The 18811-nt window shown below is 39.5% G+C and overlaps 1 protein-coding gene across 1 annotated transcript in view; it reads right to left on the reverse strand.

The window, feature by feature from the left end:
- SCAPER (S-phase cyclin A associated protein in the ER) overlaps nt 1–18811 on the reverse strand; it is a 907354-nt gene that overhangs the window by 377809 nt on the left and 510734 nt on the right. The window contains exon 20 of the mRNA XM_053719295.1: nt 8900–9036. Within this exon, the coding sequence (XP_053575270.1) occupies nt 8900–9036 (137 nt within the window). The remainder of the gene's footprint in view (nt 1–8899; nt 9037–18811) is intronic.

An 18811-nucleotide genomic window follows, 5' to 3' on the forward strand; every position in this document is an offset into this window, starting at 1 on the left:
AATCTCTGTCAGATTCTTCCTCAAACTCTGCCAGAGAAGTAATAACACGCTCCGGTGCTATTTTAAAATAACAAACTTTTGATTGAAGTCATAAAAACTAAGTATAATCACCATAGTCCTCTCACACATCCTATCTAGTCGTTGGGTGCAAGAGAATGACTGGGACTGACGTAGAGGGGAGGAGCTATATGCAGCTCTGCTGGGTGAATCCTCTTGCATTTCCTGTTGGGGAGGAGTTATATCCCAGAAGTAATGATGACCCGTGGACTGATCACACATAACAGAAGAAATGCTAATTAATTTCATTATTTTGCCTACTCCTAAAGCAAAATCCTCCAATCTATCATGAATGCTTCAGCTAGACTCATACACCTAAGTCATTGATCTACATCAGCTGTCAAGCTTTGCCAGTCCCCACACTGGCTCTCCATACACTTTAGAATACAGTTCAAAATGTTAACCCTAACCTTCCCCACACCCAACAAGCTCTCTCCCAACTATATTACCTCACTCATCTCCAAATACTATACTACCCCCCTCTTCAATCTACCTCTCACCTACATCTCTCAGCTCCTATTATTTTTTATTTTCTCTCTTGCCTTCAAGACTTCTCATGCACTTCTCCTATTCTCTGGGACTCTCTACCCCACTCCATCACACTTTCTCCAACCTTGCATAGTTTCAGGTTCCCTTTAAAAACCCATCTATTTATGGAGGCTTACCATTTAACTATTCTTCATCCTAATCAAAATAAATCTTGAATGCCTTGTCTCATTGCTGCAACTAAAATACATGTGACAAGCTACAATAAACCCTATGTCTCCGCACCCTCACCCTGTAGACAGCAAGCTCTTTGGAGAAGGGCCTCCCCTCTTCTGTATTTATGTGTTTTGTTTACTCTATTATTATGTATACCCTACTTTTCCACCCAGCTCTACAGAATTTGTCAGTTCTCAAAAAATAAATCAATATAGTATTAAGTTTTATAATTTATATAAACTAAAACAAAATATATTTTCTGTTAGCAAATCTGAAATAATCTGTGAGTGCCAAAAAGATCCTGCACCTATATATACAATTCACACAGAGAGAACAGGAATAAACCAGGTGCTATTTAGAGATGCACTTTATGTGGAGATTATGGGGAAACTGTTCATAGACATTATGGACATTGAATGGTTACGCTGTGGTCCCTGGATACTTGGTTGAACATCCCTGTTCTTAATATGGTTTGGTAGGCAACCTGTATATATGTATAAAAATGCAATAAAAGCCTAACTTATGCTTAGTGAAGGCACTATTATGTTCCTTACTTAAAACTGCTGTTATTTATCAAAGAACAAGTATCATGGTAATAAGTTTTCTATCACATACAAACAGAACAGCTTACAAAAAGGCCATAAGTAGTTCATACCCTGTAGCCCCCCCTGTGACTTAACCAGGAGTAGTCCCCAGCATGAAAACTCACTACTTGAGTTTCAATATTAAAGGGACACTGTACCCAAAATTTTTCTTTTGTAATTCAGAAAGAGCATGCAATGTTAAGCAACTTTCTTATTTACTCCTATTATCAATTTTTCTTCATTCTCTTGCTATCATTATTTGAAAAAGGCATCTAAGATTTTTTTTGGTTTCAGTACTCTGGACAGCACTTTTTTATTGGTGGATGAATTTATCCACCAATCAGAAAGGACAACCCAGGTTGTTCACCAAAAATGGGCCGGCATCTAAACTTACATTCTTGCATTTCAAATAAAGATACCAAGAGAATGAAGAAAATTTGATAATAGGAGTAAATTAGAAAGTTGCTTAAATCTGAATCACGAAAGAAAATTTTTGGGTACAGTGTCCCTTTAAGCTAAACCGGATATTTGACATAAGAAAAACAGAATTTATGCTTACCTGATAAAAAACAGAATTTATGCTTACCTGATAAATTACTTTCTCCAACGGTGTGTCCGGTCCACGGCGTCATCCTTACTTGTGGAATATTCTCTTCCCCAACAGGAAATGGCAAAGAGCCCAGCAAAGCTGGTCACATGATCCCTCCTAGGCTCCGCCTACCCCAGTCATTCGACCGACGTACAGGAGGAAATATGCATAGGAGAAACCATATGATACCGTGGTGACTGTAGTTAGAGAAAATAATTCATCAGACCTGATTAAAAAACCAGGGCGGGCCGTGGACCGGACACACCGTTGGAGAAAGTAATTTATCAGGTAAGCATAAATTCTGTTTTCTCCAACATAGGTGTGTCCGGTCCACGGCGTCATCCTTACTTGTGGGAACCAATACCAAAGCTTTAGGACACGGATGAAGGGAGGGAGCAAATCAGGTCACCTAAATGGAAGGCACCACGGCTTGCAAAACCTTTCTCCCAAAAATAGCCTCTGAAGAAGCAAAAGTATCAAATTTGTAAAATTTGGCAAAAGTGTGCAGTGAAGACCAAGTCGCTGCCTTACATATCTGGTCAACAGAAGCCTCGTTCTTGAAGGCCCATGTGGAAGCCACAGCCCTAGTGGAATGAGCTGTGATTCTTTCAGGAGGCTGCCGTCCGGCAGTCTCATAAGCCAATCGGATAATGCTTTTAAGCCAAAAAGAAAGAGAGGTAGAAGTTGCTTTTTGACCTCTCCTTTTACCAGAATAAACAACAAACAAAGAAGATGTTTGTCTGAAATCTTTAGTAGCCTCTAAATAGAATTTTAGAGCACGGACTACGTCCAAATTGTGTAACAAACGTTCCTTCTTTGAAACTGGATTCGGACACAAAGAAGGTACAACAATCTCCAGGTTAATATTTTTGTTGGAAACAACTTTCGGAAGAAAACCAGGCTTAGTACGCAAAACCACCTTATCTGCATGGAACACCAGATAGGGCGGAGAACACTGCAGAGCAGATAACTCAGAAACTCTTCTAGCAGAAGAAATTGCAACCAAAAACAAAACTTTCCAAGATAATAACTTAATATCTACAGAATGTAAGGGTTCAAACGGAACCCCTTGAAGAACTGAAAGAACTAGGTTAAGACTCCAGGGAGGAGTCAAAGGTCTGTAAACAGGCTTGATTCTAACCAGAGCCTGAACAAACGCTTGAACGTCTGGCACAGCTGCCAGCCTTTTGTGAAGTAAAACAGATAAAGCAGAGATCTGTCCCTTCAGAGAACTTGCAGATAATCCTTTCTCCAAACCTTCTTGTAGAAAGGATAAAATCTTAGGAATTTTTATCTTGTTCCATGGGAATCCTTTAGATTCACACCAACAGATATACTTTTTCCATATTTTATGGTAAATCTTTCTAGTTACAGGCTTTCTAGCCTGAATAAGAGTATCTATTACGGAATCTGAAAACCCACGCTTTGATAAAATCAAGCGTTCAATCTCCAAGCAGTCAGTTGGAGGGAAACCAGATTCGGATGTTCGAATGGACCTTGAACCAGAAGGTCCTGTCTCAAAGGTAGCTTCCATGGTGGAGCCGATGACATATTCACCAGGTCTGCATACCAAGTCCTGCGTGGCCACGCAGGAGCTATCAAGATCACCGAAGCCCTCTCCTGATTGATCCTGGCTACCAGCCTGGGAATGAGAGGAAACGGTGGGAATACATAAGCTAGGTTGAAGGTCCAAGGTGCTACTAGTGCATCCACTAGAGTCGCCTTGGGATCCCTGGATCTGGACCCGTAGCAAGGAACCTTGAAGTTCTGACGAGACGCCATCAGATCCATGTCTGGAATGCCCCATAATTGAGTTATTTGGGCAAAGATTTCCGGATGGAGTTCCCACTCCCCCGGATGGAAGGTCTGACGACTCAGAAAATCCGCTTCCCAATTTTCCACTCCTGGGATGTGGATTGCAGACAAGTGGCAGGAGTGATCCTCCGCCCATTGAATTATCTTGGTCACTTCCTCCATCGCCAGGGAACTCCTTGTTCCCCCCTGATGGTTGATATATGCAACAGTCCTCATGTTGTCTGATTGAAACCTTATGAATTTGGCCTTTGCTAGATGAGGCCAAGCTTTGAGAGCATTGAATATCGCTCTCAGTTCCAGAATGTTTATCGGGAGAAGAGATTCTTCCCGAGACCATAGACCCTGAGCTTTCAGGGGTTCCCAGACCGCGCCCCAGCCCACCAGACTGGCGTCGGTCGTGACAATGACCCACTCTGGTCTGCGGAAGCTCATTCCCTGTGACAGGTTGTCCAGGATCAGCCACCAACGGAGTGAATCTCTGGTCCTTTGATCTACTTGAATCGTCGGAGACAAGTCTGTATAAGCCCCATTCCACTGTCTGAGCATGCACAGTTGTAATGGTCTTAGATGAATTCGCGCAAAAGGAACTATGTCCATTGCTGCAACCATCAATCCTATTACTTCCATGCACTGCGCTATGGAAGGATGAAGAACAGAATGAAGTACTTGACAAGAGCTTAGAAGTTTTGATTTTCTGACTTCTGTCAGAAAAATCCTCATTTCTAAGGAATCTATTATTGTTCCCAAGAAGGGAACTCTTGTTGACGGGGACAGAGAACTTTTTTCTATGTTCACTTTCCATCCGTGAGATCTGAGAAAGGCTAGAACGATGTCCGTATGAGCCTTTGCTTTTGACAGAGACGACGCTTGAATCAGGATGTCGTCCAAGTAAGGTACTACTGCAATGCCCCTTGGTCTTAGAACCGCTAGAAGGGACCCTAGTACCTTTGTGAAAATTCTGGGAGCAGTGGCTAATCCGAATGGAAGTGCCACAAACTGGTAATGCTTGTCCAGAAAAGCGAACCTTAGGAACTGATGATGTTCCTTGTGGATAGGAATATGTAGGTACGCATCCTTTAAATCCACCGTGGTCATAAATTGACCTTCCTGGATGGTAGGAAGGATCGTTCGAATGGTTTCCATTTTGAACGATGGAACCCTGAGAAATTTGTTTAGGATTTTGAGATCCAAAATTGGTCTGAATGTTCCCTCTTTTTTGGGAACTATGAACAGGTTGGAGTAAAACCCCATCCCTTGTTCTCCTATTGGAACTGGATGAATTACTCCCATCTTTAACAGGTCTTCTACACAATGTAAGAAAGTCTTTTTATTTGGTTTGAAGATAATTGAGACCTGTGGAACCTTCCCCTTGGGGGTAGTTCCTTGAATTCCAGGAGATAACCTTGAGAAACTATTTCTAGTGTCCAAGGATCCTGAACATCTCTTGCCCAAGCCTGAGCAAAGAGAGAAAGTCTGCCCCCCACCAGATCCGGTCCCGGATCGGGGGCCATCCCTTCATGCTGTTTTGGTAGCTGTGGCAGGCTTCTTGGCCTGCTTACCCTTGTTCCAGCCTTGCATCGGTCTCCAGGCTGGTTTGGGTTGAGAAGTATTACCCTCTTGCTTAGAGGATGTAGAATTAGAGGCTGGTCCGTTTCTGCGAAAGGGACGAAAATTAGGCTTATTTTTAGCCTTAAAGGACCTATCCTGAGGAAGGGCGTGGCCCTTTCCCCCAGTGATGTCTGAAATAATCTCTTTCAAATCAGGACCAAACAGTGTTTTACCCTTGAAAGGGATGTTAAGCAATTTTGTCTTGGAAGACACATCCGCTGACCAAGACTTTAGCCAAAGCGCTCTGCGCGCCACGATAGCAAACCCTGAATTTTTCGCCGCTAATCTAGCTAATTGCAAAGCGGCATCTAAAATAAAAGAGTTAGCCAATTTAAGTGCTTGAACTCTGTCCATAACCTCCTCATACGAAGATTCTTTATTGAACGACTTTTCTAGTTCTTCGAACCAGAAACACGCTGCCGTAGTGACAGGAACAATGCATGAAATTGGTTGTAGAAGGTAACCTTGCTGAACAAGCATCTTTTTAAGCAAACCCTCTAATTTTTTATCCATAGGATCTTTAAAAGCACAACTATCTTCTATAGGAATAGTAGTGCGTTTGTTTAGAGTTGAAACCGCCCCCTCGACCTTGGGGACTGTCTGCCATAAGTCCTTTCTGGGGTCGACTATAGGAAATAATTTCTTAAATATAGGGGGAGGAACAAAAGGTATGCCGGGCCTTTCCCACTCCTTATTTACTATGTCCGCCACCCGCTTGGGTATAGGAAAAGCATCGGGGGGCACCGGAACCTCTAGGAACTTGTCCATCTTACATAATTTCTCTGGAATGACCAAATTGTCACAATCATCCAGAGTAGATAATACCTCCTTAAGCAGTGCGCGGAGATGTTCTAGTTTAAATTTAAATGTTACAACATCAGGTTCAGCTTGCTGAGAAATTTTTCCTGAATCTGAAATTTCTCCCTCAGACAAAACCTCCCTCCTGGCCCCTTCAGATTGGTGTGAGGGTATGTCAGAACAGTTATCATCAGCGTCCTCTTGCTCTTCAGTGTTTAAAACAGAGCAATCGCGCTTTCTCTGATAAGTAGGCATTTTGGATAAAATGTTAGCAATAGAATTATCCATTACAGCCGTTAATTGTTGCATGGTAATAAGTATGGGCGCACTAGATGTACTAGGGGCCTCTTGTGTGGGCAAAACTGGTGTAGACACAGAAGGGGATGATGCAGTACCATGCTTACTCCCCTCATTTGAGGAATTATCTTGGGCAAAATCAGTATCTGTGGCATCATTGTCCCTACTTTTTTTGGACACTATGTCACAATCATCACATATATTTAAATGGGGAGAAACCTTGGCTTTCATATATATAGAACATCGCTTATCTGATGGTTCAGACATGTTAAACAGGCTTAAACTTGTCAACAAAGCACAAAAAACGTTTTAAAATAAAACCGTTACTGTCACTTTAAATTTTAAACTGAACACACTTTATTACTGAATATGTGAAAAAGTATGAAGGAATTGTTCAAAATTCACCAAATTTTCACCACAGTGTCATAAAGCCTTAAAAGTATTGCACACCAAATTTTAACCCTTAAAATAACGGAACTGGAGCCGTTTTTACATTTAACCCCTATACAGTCCCAGGTATCTGCTTTGCTGAGACCCAACCAAGCCCAGAGGGGAATACGATACCAAATGACGCCTTCTATAAGCTTTTTCAGTGGTTCTTAGCTCCTCACACATGCCTCTGCATGCCTTGCTCTCCAAAAACAACTGCGCATTAGTGGCGTGAAAATGAGGCTCTGCCTATGACTAGAAAAGGCCCCCATCTGAAAAAGGTGTCCAATACAGTGCCTGCCGTTTTTTTAAAAACAATCCCCAAGATTATAATAACTATAAGAGTTATAATCTGCCAAATATGTTTAGTAAAGTAATCGTTTTAGCCCAGAAAAATGTCTACCAGTTTTATAAGCCCTTATGAAGCCCTTTATTCTTTTACTTAAACTAAGAAAATGGCTTACCGGTCCCCATAGGGAAAATGACAGCCTTCCAGCATTACAAAGTCTTGTTAGAAATGTGGCCAGTCATACCTCAAGCAGAAAAGTCTGCAAACTGTTCCCCCCAACTGAAGTTACTTCATCTCAACAGTCCTGTGTGGAAACAGCAATCGATTTTAGTAACGTTTGCTAAAATCATCTTCCTCTTACAAACAGAAATCTTCATCTCTTTTCTGTTTCAGAGTAAATAGTACATACCAGCACTATTTTAAAATAACAAACTCTTGATTGAAGGATAAAAACTACATTTAAACACCAAAAAACTCTTAGCCATCTCCGTGGAGATGTTGCCTGTGCAACGGCAAAGAGAATGACTGGGGTAGGCGGAGCCTAGGAGGGATCATGTGACCAGCTTTGCTGGGCTCTTTGCCATTTCCTGTTGGGGAAGAGAATATCCCACAAGTAAGGATGACGCCGTGGACCGGACACACCTATGTTGGAGAAATTAAGCATAATTTATAAACCACACTATAATATGCCTTTAAAGTACGGCTGCACGATTAACCGCACATGCTGTTATAAACCGCGATAAATCGCCGCGGTTTAAAAACCGCGAGAGTATGTGATTTTCATGAAAAAATAAACATTCTTTATTCTTCATGAAAACGGAGGCGGAGAGGGAAGATGAGAGGCGGACCAGAGTGCGGCCGTGGGCGGACCTGAGAATGCCCGCGAAAGGGCCATTTTTACCGAGAATTCTGAGTGTGTGGCAACAACTGGCTTTCATCCTGCAGTCATCTGGGAGTAGTGTGGCGGTGGTCAAGCAGTGGTGTGGCGGTGGGACAGCTCAAAGTTGTGAGCAATAAAGTGAGTATTAAAAAAAAATAAAAAAAAAATTAAAACTTTTAAAGTGCACTTTTTTTTCTGTGATGCATGTGAAATTGTGAATGTAAACATTGAGATTTAGATAACATGTTTGTTCATTAAGGGTTGCACTTGCTACTACTACTTGCTTGTAGGATGTATTGCTTTGCGAAATTTGTGAATTAAATAAAACATGAGAATGTTGTGTGAACTTGTGTGTCATAAGACCTAATAACTGGCTAGTGGCTACTATTTAATCACATCACAGGCAGCAAATTTTATTGTAACTATTTTTTGTTTTGTATTGTTATGCTCAAATAGTGTATTGGACATTGATAAACATGTACATTAAGATTCTGTAGTGTTAAATAAACTGTTTAATGCTAAATGAAGGTGTTATAGTCATTTTTAATAAAATTGCGATTAAATTGTAATCGCAGTTTTTTTTTTTTTTTTAAATCGCGTTTTTTTTTTTTTGGTCATATCGCCCAGCCCTACTTTAAAGGACCTTTAGTTACAAGTCGCCATCAGAAACAGATTCAATACACGGTCAAAGTACATTTACATATTAATTTACACACAAAACAGACCTCCACTGGAGTAAATTCACAGCATGTTCACAGGCTGTGATATATTGGCACATAGTGCAAACACCTTTGGATTTTTGCTCGACCTATCATTGTCCTGGGAGGGAGCAGATTGAAAACAAGACATACCTGGAATTCATTCGAGTCTTCAGTTTTTTCACTTTTTTCTTGTTTTTTTGTTTGTCCTCTCCATCCTTTGTGGGCTCTGGTGGAGCTGGTGTTTCTATGAGAATATCTACTATGTATTTCTTCAGTGAAAGATGTTCCTGCAAAACCAAAAATGTTTTCAAACTACTGACACCAACAATTATAGAATAGATCATAGTTTTACTAAGCTTTTTTCATTATTTTATATTGATCCTCAGATCATTTGGTTGACCTAATATTAAAACTACAAAAAATTAAAACTTTATTTAAAAAAATTACAAAAATTAGTAAAAAAGCCTGAAATAAAAAAAAACAGATAATTCCCACAAGGAGCTTTATTTACACTTTAGGGAGGTTCTCTAGTAATATATTATGGCTGTGTAGAAGTGCATTTACAGCTACAATTCAAATGAATGTTTAGTGCTAAATGCTATTGTTAAAAAAGATTGTTTTGTTCAAATGCAGGAACATTTTTTAAAGTAAGTAATTTTAGGTAAGAATTGTATTCACTGCAAAACAATTCAGTTGTTTTTGAGTGAAAAATAAGCTTTTCTCATTTAATTTAACTGAAAAAATGTTGCTGCCTAAAGCAAAAAAACAAAAACAAACGGATAAGATGTGCCAAATAAAAAGGGGTAAGGGGTTCTAGCTTCTTTTGTAAAATACAATTAATGTACTCAGAGGTTTTGTGCTATAAAGAATACATTTAAAGGGACGTAAAACCCAATTTTTTTCTTTCATGATTTAGATAGAACAAAACATTTTAAACAACTTTATAATTTACTTCTATTATCATATTTTTTTTTGTTTTCTTTTTATCCTCATTTGAAAAGCAGAAATGTAAGCTCAAGAGTGAGCATGTGTTTGCAGCACTATATAGCAGCAGAATTGCATCAATGTTATACATTAGCAGTACCACTAGATGGCAGCACTATTTCCTGTCCTGTAGTGCTTCAGGCATGTGCACGCTACCTACCTAGGTATCTCTTTAACAAAGAATAACATGAGAATGAAACATTTTTGATAATTGAAGTAAATTGGAAACTTTTAAAAAATTGTATTCTCTATCTGAATAATGAAAGAAAATTTTTGGGTTTAATGTCCCTTTAAGCTATAATGATTTTTATTTGTAGGTGCAGAACTGATGTCACCACTGCTTTTTTTAAAGAACTATGAAAATAGGTAGAGTAATTACATGATATCCTAGCAAACTGCTGATCGTAATGGTGAAGTGTCTTCTGCTTGTAGTCACCAAATGTAATGTACATCATCTGTATACACAGTGTTCTACAGGACATGTGAGTTTATAGACATAGGCCTCCATTACATATACAGCATCGTCCGCAAAATCCTCCGCGTCGTAAATCGGTATCCAATATCCAGCGCAAGGCCTTACGTGGCGAAAATGGAGAAATCTTACTCCATTTTTACTTCAGCATAAAAGGCAGCCGTAGCAGGCCTTGCGCTGAGTATGGGAGCACCGTAACTCCCGAAAATGCCTGCAAAAATAAACTAACACCTAACGCATGCGCAATGTCTATCTACCTGTCAACCGCAATAACTAATAAAGTCTATTAACCCCTATATCCGCCATCAAACCCACACCGCAAGTAATAACTAAATTATTAACCCCTAAATCTGCCAACCCCAACAGCAAACTACATCTTAAAACTATTAACCCTTAATCCGCCATTAACCCACAACACAATAAACCCATTCAAGTATTAACCCCTAAACCGCCATAGCCCACATAGCCTATTAAATGTATTAACCCCTAATCTGCCCACGCCAACGTCGCCGCCACTATAATAAAGTTATTAACCCCTAAACCTAACCCTAACACCCCCCTAACTCAAATATTATTTAAATAAATCTAAATAAAATTACTATTATTAACTAAATTATTCCTATTTAAAACTAAATACTTACCTATAAAATAAACCCTAAGATAGCTACAATATAATTAATAATTACATTGTAGCTATTTTAGGATTTATTTTTATTTTACAGGCCACTTGTATTTATTTTAACTAGGTACAATAGTTAGTAAATAGTTATTAACTATTTAATAGCTACCTAGTTAAAATAAAGACACATTTACCTGTAAAATAAATCCTAACCTAAGTTACAATTACACCTAACACTACACTATCATTAAATAAATTAAATGAATTAACTACAATTACCTAAAATTAAATACAATAAAATAAAATAAACTAAAGTACAAAAAACCCCCCCACTAAATTACAGAAAATAAAAAAAATTACAAGAAGTTTAAACTAATTACACCTAATCTAAGCCCCGCTAATAAAATAAAAAAAGCCCCCCAAAATAATAAAATTCCCTACCCTATACTAAATTACAAATAGCCCTTAAAAGGGATTTTGCGGGGCATTGCCCCAAAGTAATCAGCTCTTTTACCTGTAAAAAAAGAAATACAACCCCCCCCAACATTAAAACCCACCAACGACACACCCAATCCCCCCTTAAAAAAACCTAACACTACCCCCTGGAAGAACACCCTACCTTGAGCCGTCTTCACCCAGCTGGGCACAAGTGGACCTCCAGAGGGGCAGAAGTCTTCATCCGATCCGACCAGAAGAGGACATCCAGACCGGCAGAAGTCTTCATCCAGGCAGCATCTTCTATCTTCTTCCATCTGGAGTGGAGCGGGTCCATCTTCAAGACATCCGACGCGGAGCATCCTCTTTCATCTGACGGGGACTGAAGGTTCCTTTAAATGACGTCACCCAAAGTGGCGTCCCGTCAATTCCGATTGGCTGATAGAATTCTATCAACCAATCGGAATTAAGGTAGGAAAAATCCCATTGGCTGATGCAATCAGCCAATCAGATTGAAGTTCAATCCGATTGGCTGATCCAATCAGCCAATAGGATTGACCTCGCATTCTATTGGCTGTTCTAATCAGCCAATAGAATGCAAGCTCAACCCTATTGGCTGATTGCATCAGCCAATAGGATTTTTCCTACCTTAATTCCGATTGGCTGTTAGAATTCTATAAGCCAAATGGAATTGAAGGGACGCCATCTTGGATGACGTCATTTAAAGGAACCTTCATTCTTCAGTCGCCGTCGGATGGAAGAGGATGCTCCGTGTTGGATGTCTTCAAGATGGACCAGCTCCGCTCCGGATGGAAGAAGATAGAAGATGCCGCCTGGATGAAGACCTCTGTCAGTCTGGATTTCCTCTTTTGGCCGGATCGGATGAAGACTTCTGCCCCTCTGGAGGTCCACTTGTGCCCGGCTGGGTGAAGACGGCTCAAGGTATGGAGAATTTCAACAGGGTAGTGTTAGTTTTTTTTTAAGGGGGGGGATTGGGTGGGTTTTAGAGTAGGGTTGGGTGTGTGGGTGGTGGGTTTTAATGTTGGGGGGGGTTGTATTTCTTTTTTTACAGGTAAAAGAGCTGATTACTTTGGGGCAATGTCCCGCAAAAAGCCCTTTTAAGGGCTATTTGTAATTTAGTATAGGGTAGGGAATTTTATTATTTTGGGGGGCTTTTTTATTTTATTAGGGGGCTTAGATTAGGTGTAATTAGGTTAAACTTCTTGTCATTTTTTTTATTTTCTGTAATTTGGTGTTTTTTTTGTACTTTAGTTTATTTTATTTTATTGTATTTAATTTTAGGTAATTGTAGTTAATTAATTTAATTTATTTAATGATAGTGTAGTGTTAGGTGTTATTGTAACTTAGGTTAGGATTTATTTTACAGGTAAATTTGTCTTTATTTTAACTAGGTAGCTATTAAATAGTTAATAACTATTTAATAACTATTGTACCTAGTTAAAATAAATACAAAGTTGCCTGTAAAATAAAAATAAATCCTAAAATAGATACAATGTAATTATTAATTATATTGTAGCTATCTTATGGTTTATTTTATAGGTAAGTATTTAATTTTAAATATGAATAATTTAGGTAATAATAGTAATTTTATTTAGATTTATTTAAATAATATTTAAGTTAGGGGGTGTTAGGGTTAGGGGTTAATAACTTTATTATAGTGGCGGCGACGTTGGCGGCTGCAGATTAGGGGTTAATACATTTAATAGGCTATGTGGGCTATGGTGGTTTAGAGGTTAATACTTGAATAGGTTTATTGCGTTGTGGGTTACTGGCGGATTAAGGGTTAATAGTTTTAAGAGGTAGTTTGCGATGTTGGGGTTGGGGGATTTAGGGGTTAATAGTTTAAATAGGCATATTGCATTGTGGGGGGTTGTCGGTCTAGGGGGTTAATACATTTAATATTAGTAATGAGAGGGGGGGATTGTGGATATAGGGGTTTTACGTGTCGGGCTTATTTTTTATGAGGCGTGTTAGACTTTTACGGGAGATTTGTTATTTTCTTTACTTTTCTTAGGTGCCGGCAGTTTCTAAAGTGCCGTAAGTCACTGGTGACTCCAGAAATTTGTATTTATGCTCATTTCTGGACATCGCTAGTTTATCCGACGTGCAAGGTGAAATTACGGGCGGCGCAGGTTCCCACGCTTGCGCCGAAACCTGCACAGTATATTTGATCGCGCCCATAGTAAGTAATAACTAAGAACAAAAAAGAAAGGACTGAGATGAAAACATGTTAATCTATGCAACTATGAACACCTGAAATTCTGAAACCCAAGAGGAGTCTTATAGGGTTATGCCTGGAATTCCACATAAATTCTGCTTTTTGGAAAGTGTCCTGTAAATGTGAATGCAAGAAAGTAATGAGAGGAGGAGACCAGTTTTAGCTAGGACAAATGAAGCAGGTGGCTGATGTTTGTAAACACGAGCAGAGATTTAGGGCAGCATGGTGTTATTGAGTGCTATGCATGCAAAAATCAAAATATCTAGATATGCTGAATAGATGAAAAGTGTAGGGGAGAAGGAACAAAACCTTATGATAACCGAACAAAGAGAAAGGTATAGTGACAAAGGAAGTACCTGAGAAAGATACACTAAAGGTACAGTTATAGAGATCAGGGGCGCGATCCGATATACGCCACAGGTTTCGGCGCAAGCGTGGAAACCTGCGCCGCCCATAGTTTAAGCTCGCAACTCGAGCTATCTTATACACGGCGCTGTCAGATGCTAAAGTGCCGTAAGTCTGACAAACTAGCAATGTCCAGAAATCTGCGTAAGTACAAATTTCTGGAGTTGCCAGTGACTTGCGGCACTTTAGAAACTGCCGCCGCATAAAAAAACTGACTAAGTTATAAAATCTCCCGTACTGTCTAACACGCCTCCCAAACATAGCCCGACACGTATACCCCTCTATCCGCAATCCCCCCTCTCACTCCTAATAATAAATATATTAACCCCTAAACCGCCGCTCCCGGACCCCGCCGCCAGCTACATATGTCTTACCCCCTAATCTCCCCCCCCCCCTACACCGCCGCCAGCTACATTAAATGTTTTACACCCTAATGTGAGCCCCCTACCCCGCTGCCACCTACATTAACTATATTACCCCCTAATATGATCCCCCTACACCGCCGCCACCTATTTAAACTATATTACCCCCTAATATGATCCCCCTACACCGCCGCCACCTATTTAAAGTATATTACCCCCTAATATGATCCCCCTACACCGCCGCCACCTATTTAAACTATATTACCCCCTAATATTATCCCCCTACACCGCCGCCACCTATTTAAACTATATTACCCCCTAAAATGACCCCCCTACACCGCCGCCACCTATTTAAACCATATTAACCCCTAATGTGAGCCCATTACACCGCCGCCACCTATATTATATGTACTACCCACTAATCTGACCCCCTTTCACCGCCGCCACCTATATTAAATTTATTAACCCCTAAAATACTAAAATTTCCCTACCACTAAACCTAAGTCTAACCCTACAAATAGCCCTGAAAAGGGCTTTTTGCGTGGCATTGCCCCAAAGTAACGAACTCTATTACCAGCCCTTAAAAGGGCCTTTTGCGGGGCATTGCCCCAAAGTAACCAGCTCTTTTACCAGCCCTTAAAAGGGCCTTTTGCGGGGCATTGTCAATAAGTAATCAGCTCTTTTACATGTAATCTAATCCCCCTACACCGCCGCCACCTATATTAAATATATTAACCCCTAATCTGAGCCCCCTACACCACCGCCACCTATATTAACTATATTAACCCTAATTATATTAAGGTTAATATAGTTAATACAGGGAGTGCAGAATTATTTGGCAAGTTGTATTTTTCAGGATTAATTTTATTATTGAACAACAACCATGTTCTCAATGAACCCAAAAAACTCATTAATATCAAAGCTGAATAGTTTTGGAAGTAGTTTTTAGTTTGTTTTTAGTTATAGCTATTTTAGGGGGATATCTGTGTGTGCAGGTGACTATTACTGTGCATAATTATTAGGCAACTTAACAAAAAACAAATATATACCCATTTCAATTATTTATTTTTACCAGTGAAACCAATATAACATCTTAACATTCACAAATATACATTTCTGACATTCAAAAACAAAACAAAAACAAATCAGTGACCAATATAGCCACCTTTCTTTGCAAGGACACTCAAAAGCCTGCCATCCATGGATTCTGTCAGTGTTTTGATCTGTTCACCATCAACATTGCGTGCAGCAGCAACCACAGCCTCCCAGACACTGTTCAGAGAGGTGTACTGTTTTCCCTCCTTGTAAATCTCACATTTGATGATGGACCACAGGTTCTCAATGGGGTTCAGATCAGGTGAACAAGGAGGCCATGTCATTAGATTTTCTTCTTTTATACCCTTTCTTGCCAGCCACGCTGTGGAGTACTTGGACGCGTGTGATGGAGCATTGTCCTGCATGAAAATCATGTTTTTCTTGAAGGATGCAGACTTCTTCCTGTACCACTGCATGAAGAAGGTGTCTTCCAGAAACTGGCAGTAGGACTGGGAGTTGAGCTTGACTCCATCCTCAACCCGAAAAGGCCCCACAAGCTCATCTTTGATGATACCAGCCCAAACCAGTACTCCACCTCCACCTTGCTGGCGTCTGAGTCGGACTGGAGCTCTCTGCCCTTTACCAATCCAGCCACGGGCCCATCCATCTGGCCCATCAAGACTCACTCTCATTTCATCAGTCCATAAAACCTTAGAAAAATCAGTCTTGAGATATTTCTTGGCCCAGTCTTGACGTTTCAGCTTGTGTGTCTTGTTCAGTGATGGTCGTCTTTCAGCCTTTCTTACCTTGGCCATGTCTCTGAGTATTGCACACCTTGTGCTTTTGGGCACTCCAGTGATGTTGCAGCTCTGAAATATGGCCAAACTGGTGGCAAGTGGCATCTTGGCAGCTGCACGCTTGACTTTTCTCAGTTCATGGGCAGTTATTTTGCGCCTTGGTTTTTCCACATGCTTCTTGCGACCCTGTTGACTATTTTGAATGAAACGCTTGATTGTTCGATGATCACGCTTCAGAAGCTTTGCAATTTTAAGAGTGCTGCATCCCTCTGCAAGATATCTCACTATTTTTGACTTTTCTGAGCCTGTCAAGTCCTTCTTTTGACCCATTTTGCCAAAGGAAAGGAAGTTATCTAATAATTATGCACACCTGATATAAGGTGTTGATGTCATTAGACCACACCCCTTCTCATTACAGAGATGCACATCACCTAATATGCTTAATTGGTAGTAGGCTTTCGAGCCTATACAGCTTGGAGTAAGACAACATGCATAAAGAGGATGATGTGGTCAAAATACTCATTTGCCTAATAATTCTGCACTCCCTGTATAGTTATTATATTATATATATTAACTATATTAACCCTATCTAATGCTAACACCCCTAACTTAATTATTATTAAAATAAATCTAAATAATATTAATAATATTAACTAAATTATTCCTATTTAAAACTAAATACTTACCTATAAAATAAACCCTAAGATAGCTACAATATAATTAATAATTACATTGTAGCTATATAAGGGTTTATATTTATTTTACAGGTAACTTGGTATTTATTTTAACTAGGTACAATAACTATTAAATAGTTAATAACTATTTAATAGCTACCCAGTTAAAATAATTACCAAATTACCTGTTAAATAAATCCTAACCTAAGTTACAAATACACCTACACTATCAATAAATTAAATAAACTACAAATATCTAAACTAAAATACAATTAAATACACTAAACTAAATTACAAAAAACAAACACTAAATTACAAAAAATAAAAAAAAGATTACAAGAATTTTAAGCTAATTACACCTAATCTAAGCCCCCTAATAAAATAACAACGCCCCCCAAAATAAAAAAATTTCCCTACCCTAATCTAAATTACAAAAAGTAATCAGCTCTATTACCAGCCCTTAAAAGGGCCTTTTGTGGGGCATTGCCCCAAAGTAATCAGCTCTTTTACCTGTAAAAAAAAGAACAACCCCCCCCATTACAACCCAACACCCACATACCCCTACTCTAACCCACCCAATCCCTCCTTAAAAAAAACCTAAGTCTAACCCCCAAGTGCTCCTTACCTGTCCTGAAGACCGGCGGAGAAGGTCCTGTTCCAGGTGGAGAAGTCTTCTTCCAGGCGGCGACCTCTTCTTCCAGGATCCAGCCGGCGCGGAGCGGAGGAGCTGAAGACCGATGACCGCGGAGCTGAAGACCGTCCATCTGGAACTGAAGACCGGCGACGCTGGAACTGAAGACCGGAGCCGGAGCGTGGAGGATCCTCTTCATACGATCGCCGCCGTACACTGAATAGGAATTCAAGGTACGCGATTAAAAATTGCGTCCCTTGAATTCCTATTGGCTGATTTAAACCTTTAAATTCAAATCAGCCAATCGGATGCGAGCTACTTTAATTCTATTGGCTGATTTGAATAGCCAATAGAATAAGAGCTACTGTAATTCTATTGGCTGATTAGAATAGCCAATAGAATTACAGTAGCTCTTATTCTATTGGCTATTCAAATCAGCCAATAGAATTAAAGAAGCTTGCATCCGATTGGCTGATTTGAATTTGAAGGCTCAAATCAGCCAATAGGAATTCAAGGGACGCCATTTTTAATCGCGTACCTTGAATTCCTATTCAGTGTACGGCGGCAATCGTATGAAATGGATCCTCCACGCTCCAGCTCCAGCTCCGGTCTTCAGTTCCAGCTCCGCGCCGGCTGGATCCTGGAAGAAGAAAAGGTCGCCGCCTGGAAGAAGACTTCTCCGCCTGGAACAGGACCTTCTCCGCCTGTCTTCAGGACAGGTAAGGAGCACTTGGGGGTTAGACTTAGTTTTTGTTAAGGGGGGATTGGGTGGGTTAGAGTAGGGGTATGTGGGTGGTGGGTTGTAATGGGGGGGGTTGTTCTTTTTTTTTACAGGTAAAAGAGCTAATTACTTTGGGGCAATGCCCCACAGAAGGCCCTTTTAAGGGCTGGTAATAGAGCTGATTACTTTTTGTAATTTAGATAAGGGATTTTTTTATTTTTTTTGGGGGGGCTTTGTTATTTTATTAGGGGGCTTTGATTAGGTGTAATTATCTTAAAATTCTTGAAATCTTTTTTTATTTTTTGTAATTTAGTGGGATTTTTTTGTAATTTAGTTTAGTGTATTTAATTGTATTTTAGTTTACATATTTGTAGTTTATTTAATTTATTGATAGTGTAGGTGTATTTGTAACTTAGGTTAGGATTTATTTTACAGGTAATTTGGTAATTATTTTAACTAGGTAGCTATTAAATAGTTATTAACTATTTAATAGCTATTGTACCTAGTTAAAATAAATACCAAGTTACCTGTAAAATAAATATAAACCCTAAAATAGCTACAATGTAATTATTAATTATATTGTAGCTATCTTAGGGTTTATTTTATAGGTAAGTATTTAGTTTTAAATAGGAATAATTTAGTTAATATTATTAATATTATTTAGATTTATTTTAATAATAATTAAGTT

The sequence above is a fragment of the Bombina bombina genome, chromosome 6 (assembly GCF_027579735.1).
Source record: "Bombina bombina isolate aBomBom1 chromosome 6, aBomBom1.pri, whole genome shotgun sequence".
NCBI classification, from domain to species: domain Eukaryota; kingdom Metazoa; phylum Chordata; class Amphibia; order Anura; family Bombinatoridae; genus Bombina; species Bombina bombina.